A 23,678-nucleotide genomic window follows, 5' to 3' on the forward strand; every position below is an offset into this window, starting at 1 on the left:
ATCTAGTTGTTTACGTGCATCTTGTACCTCAGCTCTATTTTAATCTCAGACTGCACGTGAAGCACAAAGGAACATGTCATTATATGGAGAAAATATAACACCTCTAACACGCGGATTCAAGGAGGTTTTAAGGATTTAAATTTAGATTCTGGTTTGCAGTGTAAAACTCAGAGGCTGTCAACACACACACACACACATACACACACACACACATACACACACACACACACACACACACACACACACACCGCGGTCTAGCTAAACGCACGGGGCTTTCAAAGGCCTGAATCACTCGTGCCTGGCTCAGAAGGTGATCGGGAGCACAAGACCAAATCCTGCACACACACTAACACACACTTCAGAGAGCGACAAGACTGAGTAGATTAACTTCTCCTTTTGGAGATAGAGTCTTAATTAATGTGTGTGTGTGTGTGTATGTGTGTGTGTGTGTGTGTGTGTGTGTGTGTGTGTGTGTGTGTAGGTGTGTGCACCAAATCATATTGATATCTTACCAATACTAATAATGTATATATTAACAAAATAAAAACAGTTGGAGCTGCGGGTGGAGGATGTGAGTGACACACAGATCATGGAGGAAATTAAGGTGCTTTACTCTCTGAGTCCAGCCTGGTCTCACTTATATTTGCCGCAGTAGTCGTTGTTAACGGTGTTACACGTTGTTCGGACGTATACAGATTACATTACTTGCCCCCCACCCGCACCGTTGTTTTGCTTTTTTTTTATAGAAATAAAACTCATTTAGTTCCTTTTCGCGTTTCAGTGCCATGTTGTCAATACATAGTCGGACGACGGACGCTACAAACTGAAAGTGTCTGCAGGAGTCAGATTTCACACACAGCACGAGAGACCGTTGACAGACAAGACGATGGCGGAGGATTTGGTGTCGAAACAAATAAAGCGCCTATTTGGCAATATTTCGGATTTAATGCTATAAGGAAAACCAATGGCGTGTGGAGGATGGAGCGGTCACAGCCGGTGTGCGCGGCGGTTTCCGGGACGAAACCTGCAGCCCTGCAGCGAAAGCTCGACCAAAGAGGTCAGACACACAGCCGTCCAACGATACATCCCTACCAGTCTCACTCCCAGGGCGTCTAATAACAATGCTTGGGCAGTAGCCCTTGGCGTCTTGATCAACTAGCTCCGATGTAAACCCATCTATGTCGTCATTAGACACTCAGAGTGACGGACGTAGCATTCAGAGCGAGAAAGTCCACTCAGGGTGGGAGGGTGTGATTGTGGTTGGGACAAACAAACACGAGACTTTCACTCAGGAGACCGGCGTTTCTGTCTCGTGTGAAGCCATAAGTTGAATAACGTGATGTCTGCTTGCTTATCTTAAGCCAAACCAGGATGTTTTTTCTAACCCTAACCAAGTAGTTTTGTTGCCTAAACCTAACCGCCACCTAAAAACCAAGATCAAGGTCAAGATACGATGCAAAAGACTTCCCCCAGCGTCATTATAGTAATGGCTTCTGGCCAAGCTGCAAAATACAGTATGATAAGTAGGGATGAGATCAATTTGCAGAGTCATAACTCAAAAATCAAATCTGAACACACAGACATGAGACATATTTTTTAGATTCCTACATAGCAAACAGGAAGTGCTGATTCAGCATGATTTTAATGGGATGCAATAGTCTCGATGTTGTAGAGTAACTGCGGAGTATTTGATGCACGCTTATTCAATTTTGCTGTAATAAAAGACTAAAAGGAATGTCCTCATCAAATATATATCCGAGCCACTTAGAAATATGACTCCAAACATATGAAGTAGTATATGAAATGTAATATTGTTGCATTATGATCCACTGGGGAAAGACTAACTGCATTAGGTCTGTTGTTACTGTCTAATTATCTCCTTCATCAGCTCGTACTCCTCTCCATCCTCTCTTCTTCTTCTCTCGTTCCCATTCTCCTCTCCATCCTCTCTTCTCGTTCCCATTCTCCTCTCCATCCTCTCTTCTCGTTCCCATTCTCCTCTCCATCCTCTCTTCTTCTTCTCTCGTTCTTCTCCCATCACTGGTTTCTACAACTCATCGAGTCCTCCCCTTTTTCTTTCCCCTCTCTCTTCTTCTTCTATTGTCCCTCCATATGACTCTGTGACATCAGGCGGCCTGCCAAGTCACTGTACACTTCAATTAGAGGAGAGACCTCGACACACACACACACGCACACACACAATGAAACCAACGGTCGCCTGTCTATCAGCTGAATGCTTCCCAGGGAAAACCAAAAGGCAGCAGAGAGACAGGGTGTGTGTGTGTGTGTGTGTGTGTGTGTGTGTGTGTAGGACTGGCACTTGGAGCGTGTCCTAGAGTGTGACTTTGATATCAGTCTTGGTAATCTAAGTCATTCTCTCCGCTGTATCCAGATACAATAGAAGCAGGCACACACACACACACACACACACACGCATACACACACACACACACACACACACACACACACACACACACACACACACACACACACACACACACACACACACACACACACACACAGACCAGATGGCTGAACAACACCAGCTCTGGTTGGCTCTTTGTCCTCTTCATTCTCTCACTATCAGCCCCGTATATATGTTCTCAGTAGTCCTCTGTGTGTGCTTATCAGTTTGTGTGTCCGTCTTAATGCATGTTTATCTGTTTGTCTCTTTCCTCCCTGAGAAAAACTCACAGTCACTTCCAAACTTTAAAAAGCAAAAATAGTCCGGAGCAATTCCATGAAAATATAATCTGGATTTTTTCGCTTGTGTGCCGGATTAGTTGATGAACAGGAAAGGACAGAGAGAGAAGTTAAAAAGAGAAGAGACATGGAGAGAGTGATAAATAATAAAGTCACTAAATGTATTTCAGGAAAAAAAAAAAATATTGCCAAAAATTGGAGCCTCTTAAACCAGGTTCAGTATGGTTAAGTATAGGATGTTTCTCACTGGGACAGCAACAGTTCATCACTACATCTAATCTTTTGTGTAACTGGTGTCCAGTAGGGGTGTAAGAAAATGTCCAATATATAGAATATCGCGATACAATTGTTGTGATGCTGTATCGATTCTCAAAAGCGCCGTATCAATTTTTAATAAAGAGTTTACATGCAAAGATTGACTCAGTCAATATTTAATTTAATTTCCAAAGAGATGCGCCCTCTTAGTGTATGTGCCTTCTCAAAGAAGTGCTATGATGTTGGATGTTACAGGGACTGTGATAAATGCAAATGCAGATCCCACTGTTCTGACTGCATAAAAAAGTCTACTAATCTAAACTCAGATTTTATGCATATGGTGCTGTGTTCTTATTACTATGACAGTTTTCCAAATATTTATTTAATATAGCGCCTTGCTGAAAGTATCGCGATATATCGCAATATATTGAATCGTATCCCCTGTATCATTATATTGTACGTATTGTATCGCCAGATTCTTGCCAATACACGGTCCTAGTGTCCAGTCAGCAAGCCACTTCCGTGCTGTTAATATAACTGCTTAACATTAACTAATATAGCACTAGAACCTTTAGAGGAATGTTGTGTTATGTTAAAATCTAGATCATATTTTTATAGTTTTTGCATCAAGTATTTTAACATTTCAATCACTAAAACAAATACTGACATCTGGAGAATAAAGTCCAGTGTAAGCATCATTAGCCGTCAGGTTATTACAAAGGTTCTTAACACCACACTATCCAAGTTTATTGGTACGCTCTTTGTTTTTTGTATATCGCCTTATAGCACCCTAGAATTTCAACCGTGGGTTGTATCAATATCAGGGAATGCACCTTTGAAGAAATGATCCAAACGTAATAATTTGACAATCCAGTGAAGATGTCACAATGAATGCACTAAAAGACAAGTAATCTGTGAAACCACAGCTGCAGCCAAAATCTTACTTACTTTAGGTAAGTAAGCATGTGTGTGTGTGTGTGAGAGACAGAGAGAGACGGTGTACATGGAGTGAAGGGTCATTGTCCTTGATTGCAGAGGCCACTCGAGACATTAGATGTTCTCGCTGCAATCACAATGTTCACAAGTGTCCAAATCAGAAATCAGGAAGCTTCTGGATCCAATCAATATCATAAACATCATCAAGGACAACGCTCCGACTCGCTCTCTGACACTCAACCTTCTTATTTTCTGTGTCATTATATCTCCTTGACCTCCACCAACCCTCAGTGTCTCTCTCTCTCTCTCTCATATTAACATATGGCTGCTGAGCCCAGGCTGACATTCTCATGTCTGGCTGACAAACTCGGTTTTAGTTGGACTTAAGCACATAAAGAGAAACCAAGGTTAGGACAATGATTGGGCAAAAAAAACAACCACTGGATTTAACAAGAGCTCATGATTTAGAAAATGCACCGTAGAGTTGGGGAGTTTTTAAGCATAGAAAACAGTGGTTTTCTTTAGATCTGTGCGGGGGATGAAGATAGTGCTGGCTGAATCACAGTTGTCCATAGTTGGTTCATTGTACAAGAGTTTCATACCACATAGGAAGGCTTGTAAGACTAAAAGCTCCAGTAGGCTATAATTAGGGGAGGGAAAAACAATCGATTCACCCATGTGTCGTGATTTTTTACGATTTTGAAATCATGTTTTAATGCCAGAGTCTATATTTTTGCTTCATTTGAGTCTATGTGGAGGTAGAAGGAAGTTACCGCTTTATTGTTGTAGTCTGAGTAACGTGACGTCATATCCGTTCCGTAACGGTCAACCAAAACAAACTGCAGCGAGCCGAAACAAGAAAGTAGAAAACGGTGGAGGGTCCACGTGGATACGACCTGCACCCTCACATTTTAAATCATAAGTGGTAAACACTACACATCCAGTAAAGGATGGAAACACTTTGGGTTTCACACATTGAGAGGGAAAGCAGAGCTAGACATCATGGCTAAAGCTGCATGCTAACTCTGTCATGGACAGGAAATGTTATCGTATTGCAGTAACGTGCGGTCAAGCCGGCCGTCGCTATCATCTCTGTGGCCAAACGGGCCGACGCTACAACTGTAGAGCACCCACATACTGACATTTATGTTAAATGCATTCAAACGGCCCCGATGGAGCTGACTATGGATGTATAAAGAGAACAGAGCTGACGGGAGAGCTAGAGACGGACTTGGCGAAGTTAGCGGAAGTCTACACGTGTGACTACATCCAGTTTTCACAATAAGGTGTTAACAAAGGGAACTGTATATACAAAGAAAAAATACAAGATTTATTGGATTATATTGACCAGTAGTATAAAACAGTACCCAGTGTCCCTTTAAATTAAAAAGGAAATACCACTAATTGGTGAGGGAAATGTCTTTATTCTTTGATTTATGGGTTGCAGGAAAAAACTTGATAAATAATGCCTGACAATGACTGATATATATTACTTCAGGACATCTCTGACTACATACATGCTGAAAATCAAAACATTTTACCGATTTAATTTAGATATTTTTCAAAGTAAAGGTCCCTAGAAGTGTTGATTTAACTTTTTACCATGGTCTGGTGTTAAAAAAGTTAACAAAAATCGCAATAAATTGTAATATCGAATCGCAATTCTTGTAGAATCACAATATTTAAAAATCGCAATACATATCGAATCCGCACCCAAGTACCGTGGTAATATTGAATAGGTGTATCGTCCTAGCCCATACTATAATTGATCGGAAGTCAGATGGTCAAACATCATCATCACCAAACATGGGTATATCTTTTGGATGAATGGATCCTTCCAGGGAGGCTTTAGATGAAACAACACCCTTCACTTCATAACGACTTTTCCTTTAATCTGTCACCTATCTGTAGACGACCTCTGATGTTCCCCCTCATGGAATAAACCACAGAATGGAGTTGCTTCTACCCTAATTGTACCATTTTATTAATCCGAAATGCCATGAATGGTGTCAATCAAAACTGACACACATTTTCCTCACATGAGACGTCAGAGAATACACATAATTGTCGTGACGGACCCCATTGAGTGTGACGTACGCCGTGTGTGTCTGATAAGGCGACAGAAGGGGCCGTGTGTATGCATTAGTGTAAGGGTGTGTTTGTGTATTAATGGACGGACAGATGGGGCAGTCTAGAGGAACAGTTGATGAAGGCTTTACACTGCAGCTGGCCCCTTTCTCCTCCTACTCTGCAGCAAACAAACACTCAGACATACAGAAAATGGATGCTGGCACTGTGTCTGTGTGTGTGTGTGTGTGTGTAGTGGGCTGTTAGTGTGGCAGCTGCCCTGGCATCAGGTGGGCAGCTCCCATTCTACATGAAGAAAGCACAGCTGCTGTAATATGTAAACACACGCTACTTCCTACACTAAACACAAAGTGATGAAGATGAGCTCTTATACGTACGTAGGGAGTGTGAGATTCCCTTTAATCTTAGGGGCAGCGTCTCTCAGCAAATGAACCCCTCTGCAGTTCTATAACACACACACAGTCTGTATCCTTTCCTGCATGTGCCCTCTAATCAGATGCACATGTACACACACACACACACACACACACACACACACACACACACACATGCAGGCTGCATCTCTCCTTGATGTGAAGGAGATTAACATAACAGGCACAAACACACGCTGAAATGTTTCTTCGGCCCTCTAATCAGACATAAACACACACACACACACACACATCTACGCAGCATCTTTCCCTTGATGAGACTATCAAACACATACACATAGTGAGCTGCATCTTTCCTCAGATACTAGTACAATGTACCAAAGAGTCCGACAAACCTGCATAGACACACACTCCCATCAATACACCACACACACACACACACACAGTCAGCTACCCCCTACATGCCAGTTGTTCTCCAGATGCCCCGCCAGATACAGAGACACATGTCCGCCCGTCACCTCCCGTATCTGGGCAGACACATGTTGTGATGTGAGGAGGTTAGCCAGCTTGAATCAGGCCACTGGCACCTGACACCGGTCATCAGCACAGCAGCTGTCCGAACACATCGCTGGGCCGCTGCTGAACGTCTGCATATGTGTCTGGGTCTGCTGTTTTGCCGCGACTTTGTGGCCGCACATGCCCTAACAGCGGGACATTCTGACTCAGTGCCGGGGCCGGTGGTGTCTTACAGTACATGGGCTAGAGGGGGGACCTGGACCTGGACGTTTTCCACTCGCAGTCACAATGTGCTGTGTTCACACTACAGCCATATGTGAATTACATCATAGAGGGGGCAGCCCCTTCCTGGAAGGCAGTGGAGCACATGGAAACAGTGGAACATGGGGAAACAATTTAAAACAAGGCTGGATCGTGTATGGTTAGATTGTGAATTTGTGGCTAAATTGTTACACAGATAGTCAGTGGTCGTGTCTATATTGTTAAATCCAGCGGTACATGTCCACCAGGTCCAGTGAGGACACTAGGGGACGCGCTGCTCCACTCAATTGGCCTTTCAAGCGGTGACGTTATCTATCGTGAAATGCACCTGATTGGTCCCTGGTTTTCTGCTCGCCGTTTTAAACAGGAAACAACATGGCGGCCTAAACTTTCTGTTATTCCGTCAAAACAATCCACCAAAGTGTACTTCTGGAAAAATTTTAAGCGAGAAATAGGCTATGCCACTGCTGAGTCTCATTTCATTTCAGAACTAGATCGCCTAGTTTGGAAGCTTGGTCCAAGTTTCGTGAGCCGGACGCGTCGCGCTGGACCTGCTTTCCACAGGAAATGAATGGAAAGCGAGCAAGCGACGTAGTATTAATAGCATGAGAGTCCGCTAAGGGCGAGCTGTCAACCAGAAGACCAGTGTTTGTGTCCCGTGTGAAACTAACGTTGACTTATTTTGCCACGTCAGTCTTCAGTCACGTGACACGTCGGTATCATCAGTACAGTGAGTCACGTGAGTCATTGGTCATGTGAGTCGTTAGTATCGCCAGCCCCGTGAGTCAATAGTCATGTGAGTCGCTAGTCAGTGAAGTTAACATCAACCACGACCGTTTCCTAACCCTAACTTAGTGGTTGTGTTGCCTAAACCTAACTTCCTGTGAAAACAGAAGTTTATTTTGAAAGGACACTATGCATGTAACAAGCCTATACTGACACGCCGTCCCTGGTGTTTCCAAAAGTAATAGTCTCTCAGTAGTCTCTGATGCCGAGGGGCACTGACCAAGCGGCGGTATTTGATGAGTTGGGAGTGAGAATGTGTGGAGAGGATGTTTTTAGGCAGTTGATAGTAAAATAGTTTGTTGTGTGTCTGCAATCTAACACTACTGTATCACGATGACAAATTATAGCAGCTCCTAATAGAACTGTCAAGTTACACAATTTACATGAACATAGGGACAAATAAAATGTCAATGTTATGTGTAAATAAAAATATACGGTAATAGGAACTTCAAGGAGGACCGGCTAAAAAAACGCCTACAGGTCTGACTGTAGTAAAGTTACCCCATTTAATAGCAGCATTATTTGATATGAAGCTTTATAAACTCTGTTCTCCATGACAACAAAAATGATGACTTCATAATAACATATGAAACAACAATTTTGGCATAGGTTTGTCCAAAACCAGTGGATATTGCCTTTATATTTCGGATGGATTTGCTTCATACAGCCAGCAGGCATATCACTTAGTTTCCATAATGGCAACACCAAAGTCAGTCTCCGCTAGGGTTTTGTGTGAATTAAAGCCATCTCACAGTTGATAGGTTTAGCTGTGATCTTTCCCTTTGTCTCTTGACACTCACAAAGCCTTCCCACTTATCAAAGATTCATTAGCTCACTAATCCATCCATCTAGCTCCATCCATGCAGATCGTCCATCCATTAACATTGAGCCGGATTCCTCCGGAGGGACTGCTGAGATAATGCCCTGCTCAAGGACACAGGGGGTAATACATATGAAGTGATAGCCCACCCGGGAATTGAACCCACAACCGCAAAGGCACATTAGCAGCGGCTTGCCTCTAATAAGTGATGCAGAACAGTATCATATCAGCCTCCGTCCCGGAGGTGGCAGAGATCCTGCTGTTGTAATTCAGATCGCTCTGCCAGCGCTCTAAAGGACTATTTCTGTATCACTCCATGCTCATCGGATGCTGTGCTGACTCTGAAAAAAAAAGGTTTTACTCTTTTTTTCCCCCTCCAACATACTGTCCATTTGTCTCCTCCTATAATAAGTAACACCTGGGGAATTCAAATGCAAATGAATCTAGAGGAGACACTTTAACATGTGGAAGTCAGTCTGAGGTGGAGTCCCATTAATTCATCTTCACACTAATGCATTCATTTCCTGTGTGGCAGCAAAAAAGAAAGAAGAAGGACTTTGATTTCCTCAAAAGAAAGTCATTTAACATGTACTTTAGATGAAGATGTTTTTCAAATCACAAAAAAATGACTGAATACGAATATTCTAGGGCTGTCAAAGTTAACGCAATAATAACAACGCGTTAACGCAAATTTGTTTTAACGCCACTAATATCTTCAATGCATTAACACAACTTGCGATTTTTAGGTTGTAGCGGGCTCAGTTTTAAAGCTAGAGTGAAGATACAACCATGTCATACTACCTCGTCGCAAAGGAGGCCAAATAACGCTCCAAACTTACGCTAAATTTTGTCGAGGAAAAACTGGCATGTCCATTTTCAAAGGGGTCCCTTGACCTCTGACCTCCAGATATGCGAATGAAAATGGGTTATATGGGTACCCACGAGTCTCCCCTTTACAGACATGCCCACTTTATGATAATCACATGCAGTTTGGGGCAAGTCATAGTCAAGTCAGCACACTGACACACTGACAGCTGTTGTTGTCTGTTGAGTTTGAGTTTGCCATGTTATGATTTGAGCATATGTTTTATGCTAAATGCAGTACCTGTGAGGGTTTCTGGACAATATTTGTCATTGTTTTGTGTTGAAATGGATCTCCAATAATACATATATACATACATTTGCATAAAGCAATCATATTTGCACACTCCCATGTTGATGAGAGTATTAAATACTTGGCAAATCTCCCTTTAAGGTATATTTTGAACAGATGAGAAAAATTGCAATTAACTTGCGATTAATCGCAATTAACTATTGACCATCATGAGATTAATTGCAATTAAATATTTTAATCCATTGACAGCCCTAGAATATACATGTATGTTCACATATGACATTCATTTGAAGATATTTTGAATGCTACAAATTGTGTTTTTCTTTACCTGTGCATAATCATGTTCTGAATATATTCCCGCCAGTTAAAATCTATCTTTAATACAATAGACTGCATTGGTTATATATAGAAAAGCCTTGTCCATTTGTCCTCTGGATAGGCCAGCAGTGAAAAACGCCCCATTGAGCTCCATTAAACTCATGTATTTGTATTGCATTGGGTCAATTGGCTGCTGCTTTTCATTTGGATTATTATTATTATAAATGATGACTTGACAATGTTAGCTTAAGACATTGCAATAAGTACATCAACTTTTACACATTCATCTCATCTTAAACTTTCAGACAAACACGTGCATAAAGTTGCATGTAGATGCTCACTCTGATCACTTACAAGTAGGCCTATCATATCACTTTTGTGTCTGCCTTTACACGTCTTTGTATCTGTTTCATCTATCTCGCTTCCTCTCTGTGTTCCTCTACGACTCTCTCTCTCTCTCTCTTTCTCTCTCATGAAAGGCTCGACAGAGATAGCACTTTTTTTTTCCCGGGCTGACGTACACTAATGTACTAATGGATAGAGGAGATAAGGAGAATGAGGGAGAGGATGAGAAGGACAGTACGCCCCACACACAGAGATGAGGCGGGAAATTCTCTAGGGAGGCAGATTTGCGGGCATCCAGCCCACCTCGGTTGGGAGAGAGGGAGCTGAAGGTGACATATGAGGGGAGCAGAGGGGAAGAGAGAGGGGGGGGCTGTGGACAGGAAAAGACCTGAAGAGAGGGGGTGCAGAGAAGTACTAGTGGCGGAGAATAGGATGATGATTCACTCAAACATTAGCACCGCTTATAGCAGTAATATTATCTCTAAAAGATTTACACACCAGAGGATCACACCCAAAAACATCATTCCACTGACACTATTTCATATACGTGTCCACATAATAGCAAGTACACAGTGTGCATGCCGAACTACAGTTTCAGAAACTCACTCACTCACTCCGGGAAGAAGCTCCAGACAGGAATGACACCACTAACACACACACACACACACACACACACACACACACACACACACACACACACACACACACACACGGCTTCACAAAAGCCTGGTGTGTATTCTGAGAAAGTAATAGGACATTATTCCACTAACTTCTACTTAATGGGATAAAGATGGAATTAGTGTGCTCAGGTGTTGCGCTCATCTGCTCATTATGAGTTTGCATTGGAGAGAAGGGGAAGCTATAGTCTGCACACACTCACACACACTCACACACAAACAGGGAAACAGACAGCAGCCCGACCCAAGATTATCAATCATCTCTACCAGCCTGGTGTTTTTGCCATTTAACCAGCCTGAGCTGCCGATGCGCCGCTTCAATCATCGTCTGCCAGTCTAAATGCTAGTGCTAATTAGCATTCACATGCTAAATTACCTCCCATCCCATGTTTCCTGATTAGGCTTAATCATTCTGACAGCTAGTTTTACTGCTAAGCTCGCGGAGCCAATACACGCAAGGCCATCTCAAACTCTAGGAAGAGATCCAAGGCACTCTCTCATTCACTGGATTGCTGGGATTTACAGGGCTTGTATCCTTAGAAGTATACTGGTTAGAGCAGTGGTTCCCAGTCGGAGTGCTGTACTGTACCTGTCCAATGGGTCACAAGATAAGTTGGAATGGTTCAAAGATGATTTACAGGCTTCAATAAAATTATACTGACTTCTTCTGTAATCACTGCTCTTTCTGTAAAACATTGGATAGTTTGCCTCTAAAATTTATTCAAATAAAATACAAAAACAATCCCTTTTGAAATGTAGTGGAGTAGAAGTATAAAGCAGGTGGATGGATGGGTGGGTCAAACAACACAGGACTTTCGCCCAGCAGACCGGTGTTCGTGTCTCGTGTTAAACCACAAGTCAAGGTTTGATTTATTTGTCACGTAACTTCCGTACTTTAGTTACGGCATTTCCAGAGTTATTTAAACCCCAACCACAATCGAGTCCTAGAGCTAACTAAGTCGTTTTTGTCATTTACCTTCCTTACTTAAATTATGCCTCTTCCGATGTAATTTAAACTCAAACCGCAATCTTTTCCTAAACCTAAATAGTTTTGTTCCCTAAGCCTAACCAAATCGATCTTTTCCTAAGCCTAACTAAGTAGTTTGTTGCCTAAGCCTAACCAAGTCGATCCATTCCTAAACATAACTAAGAAGTTTTATTTTGAAACGACTGGAGCGGAAATTGACGTGCATCACGTGTTGCTGGATATTCATAGGAAAATGCACTAAAAATACATTGTTGAAAGTCGTGCTGAGCATCACGAAAGAAAGTGAAATTTGTGTCTGTGTACACGATTCAAATAGATTAAATTTTTTTGACTATTTCACGACCTGCCGTGAGACTGATTTGGCTGTACAGTTAGATGTATTTCTTAAGAGATGATGGGCATCCTGACTCAATTCACACAATACATACTGCCTATTATATTGCCAAATAGCTGATTTCATTAAGGGGGTGGGATACTGTTAACAGAGTAGAGTATGAGAGTGAGGGCGGTACAGTAGATAGGACGGGGTAGTACTGTATACGTCGCACAGAAGCTGAGGAGAACACATGAAGCATCTCGGCAAAAAAAAAGTGTATTAGATAATCTCTGAGTGGGAGGGATGTATAATCGAAGGAGCGGGGCCGGTGAACTTCTGGTCCACCTCGCTGAGCTCCGAGATGCCCTGAAGTCTAACCAGTCTCTCACTCGTCTCCATGTCTCAAGGCAGTGAAGTGCCAGCGTTGTGTCAATCAACCGGTTGGCACAGTTACCTCAGCAGCGCTGCTCCAATCGGCCCTGTCACTCAGACTATCTTCCAAGATAGAAAGGAAAGGGAAAAGTAATTGGATTTGCTGCTAGCAGGGAAATGATGAAATGACATGAAACCACCTCCCCCCTTCACCCACCACACACACATCCACATTCACACACCTATACACCGCTGAGTAAACCTCCCCCTCTTTCTCTTTCTCTTTCTCTCTGCCTTCATTGCTTGCCTCTTTTTTGTTTCTTAAATTTGGAAATACTTCAGGCTGCTGAGAGTTTCTTTTCATCTCGGCCTGATGTGGCGAGAGGAGAGCGCCTTGTTCTCCCAGGTAGACAAAAGAGGAGACGAAATGAGGGGAATGAAAGGATTTCCAGGTTTTTACCGAGATCTGAGGAGGGTTTTTTTTTAAGGATGTTTCTGGCAAACGGCACAGAAGGCGGCCCATGGTGCAATTTCATGCTGTTAAAAGCTATCGGTCCCCCACCTACACCGTGTCTCCTTACTGTGGTGCTTAAAAGAAAAATGTAATCATGTTTGACTTTGAGGTACTGAGCAAAGAACAACAATATATAATGTGTACATATGCTGCTGCTGCTGGCATGAGACTGGTGGCGTTTCACTAGGAGAGAGGCAGCCTCTTCTGACAAGGCTGCATCCTAAACGATTCCCTACACCTAATAGCCATACTGTATGTCCCTACATCCTACTATACATCTTTCATCTCACATTAGACACCCTCCAACTCATAACTTTCATCTTGCAACCCTGAGTCTCCTATCGTACATTCTAGCAATGTCCTTCAGCCTTCAACGCCGTCGTAATCCTTAACGATGCCTTCATGATAACCATGTTAACGCCGTCTATGGGTCGAGTTCACTCGATGAGGTCACGGTTGTGATCATTCATGACTTAAGTTGAAAGTTTCTAATGTTTTGGTACCAGTTAGTTGCTTTTGTCGTCTCCCCTTTTCTCGCACCAAAGCGTGACATTGGAATGCCGTATACACAAAGTCAGCAAGGCAATAATGTTTTAATAACATAAAAGTGAGACTATGTATGAGCCGGCCACCATGTTTCTACAGCAGCCCAGAACGGACAAACCAAACACTGGTAGCACCATAGCTCTCCTACCCATTTGGCACACGGGAGGTATTTTGGTTGGTTGCAATGTCCAACCTCACCGCTAGATGACGCCAAATCCTACACACTGGCCCTTTAAGAGTTTTTTTTACTACTGTTTCTAAGGTCAAGAAAGACCTCAATACATGATGACTCTTGCAGACATGATGACTAGCATTTAGCATTAGCCCATGACTGTCACATGTGAATACAGTGGCCACTGTTCATCAAAGACTATATAGTCTCTCTTTAAAGCCCAACAGGCAACAACAGCTGTCAGTGTGACTTGCTCCAAACTGCATGTGATTATCATAAAGTGAGCATGTCTGTAAAGGGGAGACTCGTGGGTACCCATAGAACCCATTTTCATTCACATATCTGGAGGTCAGAGGTCAAGGGACCCCTTTGAAAATGTCCATGGCAGTTTTTCATCGCCAAAATTTAGCGTAAGTTTGGAGCGTTTTTAACCTCATTCGCGACAAGCTAGTATGACATGGTTGGTACCGATGGGTTCCTTAGGTTTTTTTCATATGATGCCAGTATCTTCACTGTAGCTTTAAAATTGAGCCCGCTACAACCTAAAAATCACAAGTTGCGTTAATGCGTTAAAGGAATGAGTGGCGTTAAAACAAATTTCCTTTAACGCATTATTATCGCATTGACTTTGACAGAGTAGCAGATTAATTTGCCTAGAAAATAGTGAAAACAGTCACAATTTCCTGTATTCAAGGTGACATCTTCAATGTGCTTGTTTTGTCTAACAGTCCCAAAATGAAACGTTAAATCAATTATTATCATTGTTAAATATTTGCCGATTAATTTTCTTTGGATCAAGCTAATCCATTCATCGATTAATTCTTCCAGCTCATCATAAGCTCTTAAATCTTATATCCAGATCAGCATGAATACAGTATCAGCATTCTGTCATTGCTCTGCTTCTTTCTTATTATTACAGTGTCGCTGAATGTAACAGCTACCTTATCCTAACAAAGGCCATACTGCACCATTAAATCACTAAATTAGCTTTGATTTTGACACGGAGCTCTTAATCAGCTGTTCTCTGCCGTGCCACATAAAACCAATAAAGACTGTTAATAGAATGCTGATTTGATATAACTCAACAGTCAGAATTGCAGTATGAAAGGGCAACTTATACAACAGTGTTATTCCTCACACTCACAGTCAAAACCTGTAAAGAAAGAAAGCCAACAGTAATGGAGACGTTAGGTGGCTATTTTGCACATACATGCTGTGTGCTTAGTCAGTCCAGGCATTGTGATTAGTCATGCCAATGTAAAGCAGCAGTCTGGCTTACGTCACAGCTCTCTCCCTCCCTCTGTCTGTCTCACACACCCAGACAAAGACACCATCACTTATCCAATGGACTGCCTAGGTTTAAGATTTACACTAACGATTATATATTCATAGATCAATCAATACGGGGAGTCTAGCAGCCGAGACGTGTGCGCGCAGACCGGACGCGCGTTCAGCAACAGTCGCTTCGTAGGAATTCTAATGAGCGTGTGCGTGTGTGCCGACATCGATACGCTGCAGCTTTACATTTCATTAGGCCAAGGAGCACAGTTTAACTCCCAATGAATAGCAATAAAACCACACAGCCTGTACCTATCTCTCTCCCATCTGCCTCCGCCTCACTCTCTTGCTTCTCCTTCTATCTAATCCTAGCTCCTTCCTCCCTCCAAACTCTGTTTTGTACAAAATCTAGTTCAGTCGTTTAACAGCTGTTGTCCAATTTATTTGGAAAGTAAAGCTAAAACTAATCGCATCCCGTGTCAGAGGGGAGACTCAGCCAGGCACCGACAAATGTAAAAACCTTGCTATAGGTGTAATCACTGCTGATTTATTGTAATTGGTGTCCCGCCTCGCCATTTCCCTGCTCATGCAGACGACTGCATGTTACTGCGGCATCTGCATTGATCTGCGCGAAGACACCGGCGGCCCTCCATCCTCCGTATATTCATTCACCTTCCTCCCCTCCATCCCCGAGCACAGGAAGACATGCAGGCTGAGGGGAAATGGGATTCCGATCGTGCGGGGGTATCATCCAGGATCTGCTGACCCCACACGCTCAACAAGCCCACACAAATCATCTGTCTGCACACACACACTCACAGACACAGTACAGGGGTCAGGCACAAGGACTAGTGGGCCAGGTTTCAGTCGACTTAGCAAAACACCAGACACAGGAAGCTGTGTAAGGAGGCATGTGTGTGTGTGTGTGTGTGTTACATTATCATAGCCTATATAAAAGCAGTTGACAGCAGCATTACTGCGACAGACATTCCAGCTTCGACAGAGACACACGGGCCTATAATGCTTAAGCTGTCAAACTCCTATCAAAAAACTGTAGCGGCTGAATATTTCAGATGCATTTCGCTTTAATAAATCATGACGCATGTAAACACAAAGACTTCCAAACAAAGACATCACCATTTGATAGAAAGGAAATGAGCATCTACAAAATGATTGTTGACTTGAAAGAGTTCCTTGAAAAAAAATCTCTAAAACTTCAAATTGAAATGCTGCTGACAGTGAAATGTGGATGTGTTTTGTTTTTTTTCATTTATGTTGCATTATGTACGTATTTATGCAATTATTTTTATCCTCAGGTGACTGTTTTATTCCCGTCTCCAGAGTATTGGTGACACGGACACACTCGTATAGAGATGTCCTGCTGAGGATAAAAGTGAAAAAAGAACAGAATCAGTCGGATCTCAGATGAAGGAGCGGCTGATTGGCACACACGCCGTGTGGTCTACTCAACATGGGTACACCACACACACATACTGTAAACCCACACACTCACAAAGGGGGACTGCATGCTGCGTGTATGCTGAACATGATGGGAAATTACTGACTAGCCTGTGATTGAGGATGGATTTTGAGGCCTCCCATTGCAAGCAAACACAAAGATCTACACACACACACACAACACATGGGGGGTTTTCGCACCTCGGGAGACACATAAGAAATCATCCTCAGCCACCTTAAAGCCACTCAGATACACTCACCGGCTCTTGACAACACTGTGACGAGACCACCAAACAACGCTCGGCAAGATAAAACCCTGCACAGCTCCGGTTTGTCAAACAGCACGCGCTCTACACATCAACACACAAACACACACTGCCTCATCTCCAGAGCTGCTGCCTGCTGCCGACCTCACACCAAACAACTTTTCAAGTGATTTCACCGTCGCAGACATATTCCCAATGTCGAAATAAAATCATAAAACTCAGTCCGAGATGTCTTATGTCAGTCTTTTTCTTGTCTTGACGTTCTGATAAAATCAAGCAAGTTTAATATTATCGTACGTTCAATGACGCGCACATTGTCAACAACCAATAGGTGAGCTCTCTCTCCAGCAGCAAACAGGAAGCAGCAAACGGGGTAGAAAGTAAACGTCTCTTTTTGACGTTTCCTCCCATTTGTACCGAGATAGAGTGGAGGAGGAAAAAAAGCTGCAGCTCTCGAAATCCCTGCTAAGTATGCTAAATGCTATAGCTAGCTAGCAAAACATTGTCCCAAACGGGCTACTTGCAAGCTAACGTTAGCTATAATGGAATGTTTGCTATAAGCCTATGAGCTAACTGTATGTTTCAGCTGAAGATTTCTGGCTTCAATCATATAAACAAAGAACGTATATTGCAAAGAAGTGAAAGTCAAGTACGTTGAATTCTGTTTATGTCATGATACTAGCACTACTAGCTACTGGTCGATAGCCGGTTGTTTTGGAACAGAGACGTTAATACATCCACCACGGTACAGGTTTACAGCATACAGCCCATGGGTGTATTATAAGATAATAAAAGTAATGAATTACAGCCAATATATCCATTATTACAGCCGCATACAGCTAGCAGGAAGCTGGCAGAACTGGATATGTCATATGAGCGTGCAGGGCGGTGCAGTCCCGTGGGTCTGATGCACGCTCATTATGCCGAGGAAAATAACTCTGGATTCAGCTATTAGTGAATTTTACAATTTTTAGGACATACTGTAACAATTTAAATGTGGGCTATTTAAGTGTAATTACTGGGAAGTTGATTTACTTAAAATTACCCTCTGATTTACAGACGTCTCTTTATACATCTATGGCTATGGACCCATTGGCGATTTCATTCCAAACTGGCGGCAGCGCTTCCGCAGCGCCATCTAGCAGATATTGTCAAAAATACAGAAGTTTTGCCTCTTTGCATCTATACTCTTAGATATATATCTGACTGCAGTACTCGCTCTCTCTCTTTCTCTCATATATACACATGGGTTTCCATTTATATGACTGAAGCTAGCAATCTTCAGATGAAACATACCGTGTGTTCCAATCCACGTACTTCCAGAAGTACACTTCAATGTAGTGCACTTTGTGCACTCTGTACTCACTTGAGTAGTGCGTAAATTTCAGCGGGGTAGGGTCGTCTCAAATCGAATACTCTGCGGCGCACTGACCGGAAGTTTCCCTTCTAAACTGTATGTGTCTTATTTAGTATGTTTAGAAGCAGTGAAAAGACATTTTAAGAAAAAAACACACACACACAATATGCCATTAAAGATGCACACACACACACACACACACATCACAGCTGATGTCTGCGATGATACTTGTGATGACAAAACCATTTGTCAGCGTTGACAAAACCAATGACCATTGAAAATACATCATAAAATGACAGAAAATTGCTTCAAAGTGAAAATGGTTTTCTGTAGAGCATGGGACACACACACATACACACACACACATACACACACACACACACACACACGCACACATTGTTATACGCTGGCAGGAGCATTTGAATCCCCATTTTAGTCACATTTTATTATTATTTATGTCAGTTATCACTGTAATTTATAGTTTTTTTATCGTTCATAATGTGCAAGAAACATCCAATGATAAAAGCCAGAACATAAACATGATAAAATAGCACTACGGTCACTGTCAGAAAATTGTGCCTTACCTGTAATCATATTTTTCAGCAGGTTTAAATAAAGTGGGCTTTGAAAAGAATTGAATGATTATTGAATATTGCCTGTTTGAAGAGTTTGTAATCCTTTACTCCAAGTTAATACATCCATGAGTCATCAAAAATGGAGTTGCAAGGGTTTTCACACCACAATGGCAATACTGCTTCAAACTGAGCGCACGCACACACACACACACACACACACACACACACACACACACACACACACACACACACACACACACACACACACACACACACACACACACACACACACACACTCCAGGATGCCTACCTTCTTCATGCGTCCGCTGCGGGTGCCGGTGAACGCCACGGTGTGTCCGTGGTAGTCGTAGGCCGCCACGGAGGTCATGCCGTCGTCCTTGTCCACGTAAAGCGGGATGCCCTCGATGGCGGTGGTGCCCCCTAGAGGCTGGTTGAAGTCCTGGCCGCAGAAGTTATCGTCTATCTGCAGCGGCTGGTGTGGTGGGGGAATTGGGGGATAAGAAGAAGAGAAAAGACATTAACTCAACCATTAACACTTTTTAAATCCCTTTTCTCGTTAAACTAACATTAATTCTTAAAGAAGGAGGAGGCTTTCCATCTCCCCGGCACTTAGTAGACGTTTTATGGTGCTGGAGCGGAGCCAAGCCGCTGCAGATTTACTGAGAAATGGTGTGAAATTAATGGGCGTCGCTGGAAAAATTAACTTCAGTTTCCTGAACTCCCTTTTTAAAAAAAATTAAAAATAATAATATTTTTTGATAGAAAAGGGGAGACAGTGATATTTGTCTTTCAATCAAGGTCAAACAGCACAATCTAACCAGTATGCAGTGTCAGCTGCTGTGATTAATGCCTTCCCCTCCATACAGCCTTTGATTATTTCATTGTACATGATGTCAAACCAAGCAATTAAGCATCTCAGCATGCTCTGAATGGATGAACAGTTGCTCGCTAATGTTTTAAATATTGATTTCTTTGTATACAGCTTCGGCGATGTAGTTTCTAATAAGAGACGAGCCGATACAGTGAGTAAATCATCAAACGGAGCCGGGGTAGAACACGGAGGGGGAGGGCGAACACATGAGCAGGACACCAGAGGAGAAGACAGAGACATGACAGGAAGTAAATTATAGGTCAGATTAGCATATCATAATCAAAGTGTCTCGTACAGGCACATTGCCACACTGATATGTTGATATGTCACGCTTGATTTATGTGTGTGTGTGTGGGTGAGTGTGTGTAATAGGCATGTCATTAAAAGCATGTGATAGCTATGTTCGCATCAGGAGGTGTGCGGCGTAGACATGAGTAACAGAGATAATCGACTGCATCTAAATTACTGCGGCGACCTCTCTCACACACACACACACACACACACACACACACACACACACACACACACTGTACACACATATCAAGAAGCACAAACACACAACTTCAGGTCCATACAACTCTGAAAGGAGATAGAGCAGATGTACACTCTCTCTCACACACACACACACACACACACACACACACATTCATACACTAAAGTACGTGCAGTGCAGACATATACATAAGTCAAATTTCCTTGCAAAATAGTGGTGCGAATTTTATTAGTTGGTTCATCGAAGTAAACAGTTGGTGCCAGTCAGGTGCCATGTAGCTAGGGCTGTCAAAGTAAATAATAACCTGTTATTTAATGTTAGTTAAATTAGTTTTAATGCCACTAAGTTTTTTTAACGCATTTACGCAACTTGCGATTTAAAGATTGGAGCGGGCTCACATCTTTAAGCTACAGTGAATATACTGATATCATATAAAACTAAAGCTAAATAATGCTCCAAACTTACGCTAAATTTTGGCGACGAAAAACTGGCATGGCCATTTTCAAAGGGGTCCCTTGACCTCTGACCTCAAGATATGTGAATGTAAATGGGTTATCTGGGTACCCACGAGTCTCCCCTTTACAGACATGCCCACTTTATTATCAATAATCACATGCAGTTTTGGGGCAAGTCATAGTCAAGTCAGCACACTGACAGCTGTTGTTGCCTGTTGGGCTGCAGTTTGCCATGTTATGATTTGAGCATTTATATTTTTTATGCTAAATGCAGTACCTGTGAGGGTTTCTGGACAATAATTTTCATTGTTTTGTGTTGTTAAATGATTTCCGATAATAAATATATGCATACATTTGCATAAAGCAGCATATTTGCCCACTCTCATGTTGATAAGAGTATTAAATACTTATTACTTAAAAATGTTTGATTAATTTGCGATTAATCGTAATTAACTATGGACAGTCATGCGATTAAATATGTGAAGTGATTGACAGCCTTAATATATGTTAATATTCACAGGAACAAATATACAGCACACACACAAACACACACAGGATCGAGCCTCCCACGATTAACATGCCAGCTTCCTCTTGTTCATTACAAGACGTATCGTCTCCGTAGAGACTAATCAATCACCCCATCCCTCCAAAACAGCAACGCTGTAGGGGGAACATGTGTGCTTGCACACATATCTGTGTGTGTGTGTGTGTGTGTGTGTGTGTGTGTGTGTGTGTGTGTGTGTGTGTGTGTGTGTGCAGGTTGAAAAAGATGTTGAGAAAAAGCCTGTGGCGGACATTGTCTCCCTTCTAGCAGACTTTCAAAAGGCAGCCAGAAGTTTAACTTCAATGGACACAAAGACACAAAGTGATAGAGAGAGAGAGACACGTACACACAATGCTTTAGCTTTTGTATGATTTACATAAACATGTTCTCAATTTTGGAACTGTTTTGCGAGTAATCTGAGAGGAAGAAAGGAGGACAAAAGGAGAAAAAACAAGAGAAAAGGGAATTCCTTTTTCTCCACTTTTTCTCGAGGCGAGTGAAGCGATGCAGAGGAGATGGAGACAGATATGAAGAGGAGGGAATAAAAATGTAGAAACGCAGAGAGGGAAAGAAGTGAGGAAGAGAGATGGCCATGGCTCAGTGAGAGTAGGAACCCCGGCCTTGACTCCCTGCCATGCAGTTCCCCTTGTTTCCTCTGATAAAGTCAGAGCAGAACCAGACCTCCATTCATTTCTTCCACTCATTTCCTCTTTATCTTCTTTCCCTCCATCCCAGTCTCTCCTCCTCCTGCTAATCCTGTTCTTTCACTGTCTCTTTTTCTTTCACTGTCTCCAACTTCTGTCTTCACTCCCTTGATTCTTTTTTTCCCATGGTTCACTGGGACTGGTCAGTTGGAAATCATGTCCGTCCCAAAGGGGTTATTCGTTTTTTTCTTTCAGCTCTCTGAGCCCATCTTTCCTTCCTTTAACAGCATTATCAGGATGAGGATCCTTGGTTTCAAGCATTTACAGGTCACATGGTTGTTGAGATAAATAACTAAATGCTGTTGCACAGGTCTTTCCATCAATTATAGGGCGAAAAAGAAGACTTATATGCCACGATGGTCAAAAGCAATGCTACTGAATATTAGCACATATCTTTAATAAGACCACTAGCATTCTGCTCCCCTAAAAAAAAAGGTCTGCAACCCTCTTGTTTCCAAATCCAAAGTTTTAAAGGAACACGACCCAGAGTAAAAAATGGTTTATAATAGTAGCTCATAATTACATCATTTAGCCTGAATTTATTTATGCCGGCGCCTCGTTCTTGTAAACTAATCTGCATTCCCAGTGTCTGTCGAGCTCGCACACACAGGAGTGAGATCGCCGTCTTTCGCAGCGCCGTCGCCAGCATGCTGAGGACGCTAATGGTTTGTTATGTTTAGCCTGACTTGCATCATTACCATAGAGTCAACAGCTCAGATTGAGGCACAGTGGAGCGTTCAGTCGACGTGTTTTTTTTCACTGCAGACAAATGTGGCCTCACACAGACCTGACATCTGCTAGCTGTTGTGCGCCTTGTAGACATGTAATTCCTACAGTCTGCCTCCTCCATCATTCCTCTACTACGGCGACGCATTGAAGAGATGCTGAAGCTTTTTCAGCCACATGTACCGAAGTGACTGGGATAATTCTTTTATGTGTACAGTAACATCAGGCTTGACTCAAATAATTATTTCCTAACAAATAAATACATGGATATAAATTGACTGAACTGATATTTATTATTAAAATAATAAATCATACACTAGCAACTTGGTTAAAAAATCTTCAAAATTATCAGGAATTACAGTTCAAGTGTAAACCTTTTAAATGCAGCAACAAATTTCTCAAAACTTAAACAGGAATTAAATTGCCAGTATATAACGTGTATAGTATATAAACAGAATTGAACTGAATTGAATAGATCGGCCTCATTGTCACCGATACCCGATCCAGATATTTGAGGTAGTATCGGCCTGATATCCGATCATCCAGTATCGGTGCATCCCTAGTTACTTTTACCTCACTTCACTGAAAATTAAAGCTGGGTACACCTGAGATTCGGTAACATTATTGCAACACCAAAATGAATACTTTGTTGTATACCTTAATTTGAGCAATATACTTTATTTTAATCTAACAAAAGAAGAAAAACTTTACCTAACAAACGTTAACAAATGCTATTACGGATGTCACGACAACCAATACTTTGGTACCGAGTTGATGCCGCAGGTACCGTCAGGGCTTGAGACTTACGGAGTCCCGTTGTCCCAGGGACAAT

The 23,678-nt window shown here is 42.3% G+C and overlaps 1 protein-coding gene across 2 annotated transcripts in view; it reads right to left on the minus strand.

The window, feature by feature from the left end:
* Positions 1-23,678, minus strand: part of LOC141772166 (plexin-A1-like) — a 353,749-nt gene that overhangs the window by 249,955 nt on the left and 80,116 nt on the right. For both annotated transcript variants that reach the window (XM_074642860.1, XM_074642859.1), the window contains exon 3: positions 19,343-19,525. In XM_074642860.1, the coding sequence (XP_074498961.1) occupies positions 19,343-19,525 (183 nt within the window). The remainder of the gene's footprint in view (positions 1-19,342; positions 19,526-23,678) is intronic.

The sequence above is a fragment of the Sebastes fasciatus genome, chromosome 8 (genome assembly GCF_043250625.1).
Source record: "Sebastes fasciatus isolate fSebFas1 chromosome 8, fSebFas1.pri, whole genome shotgun sequence".
Classification (NCBI taxonomy): Eukaryota; Metazoa; Chordata; class Actinopteri; order Perciformes; family Sebastidae; genus Sebastes; species Sebastes fasciatus.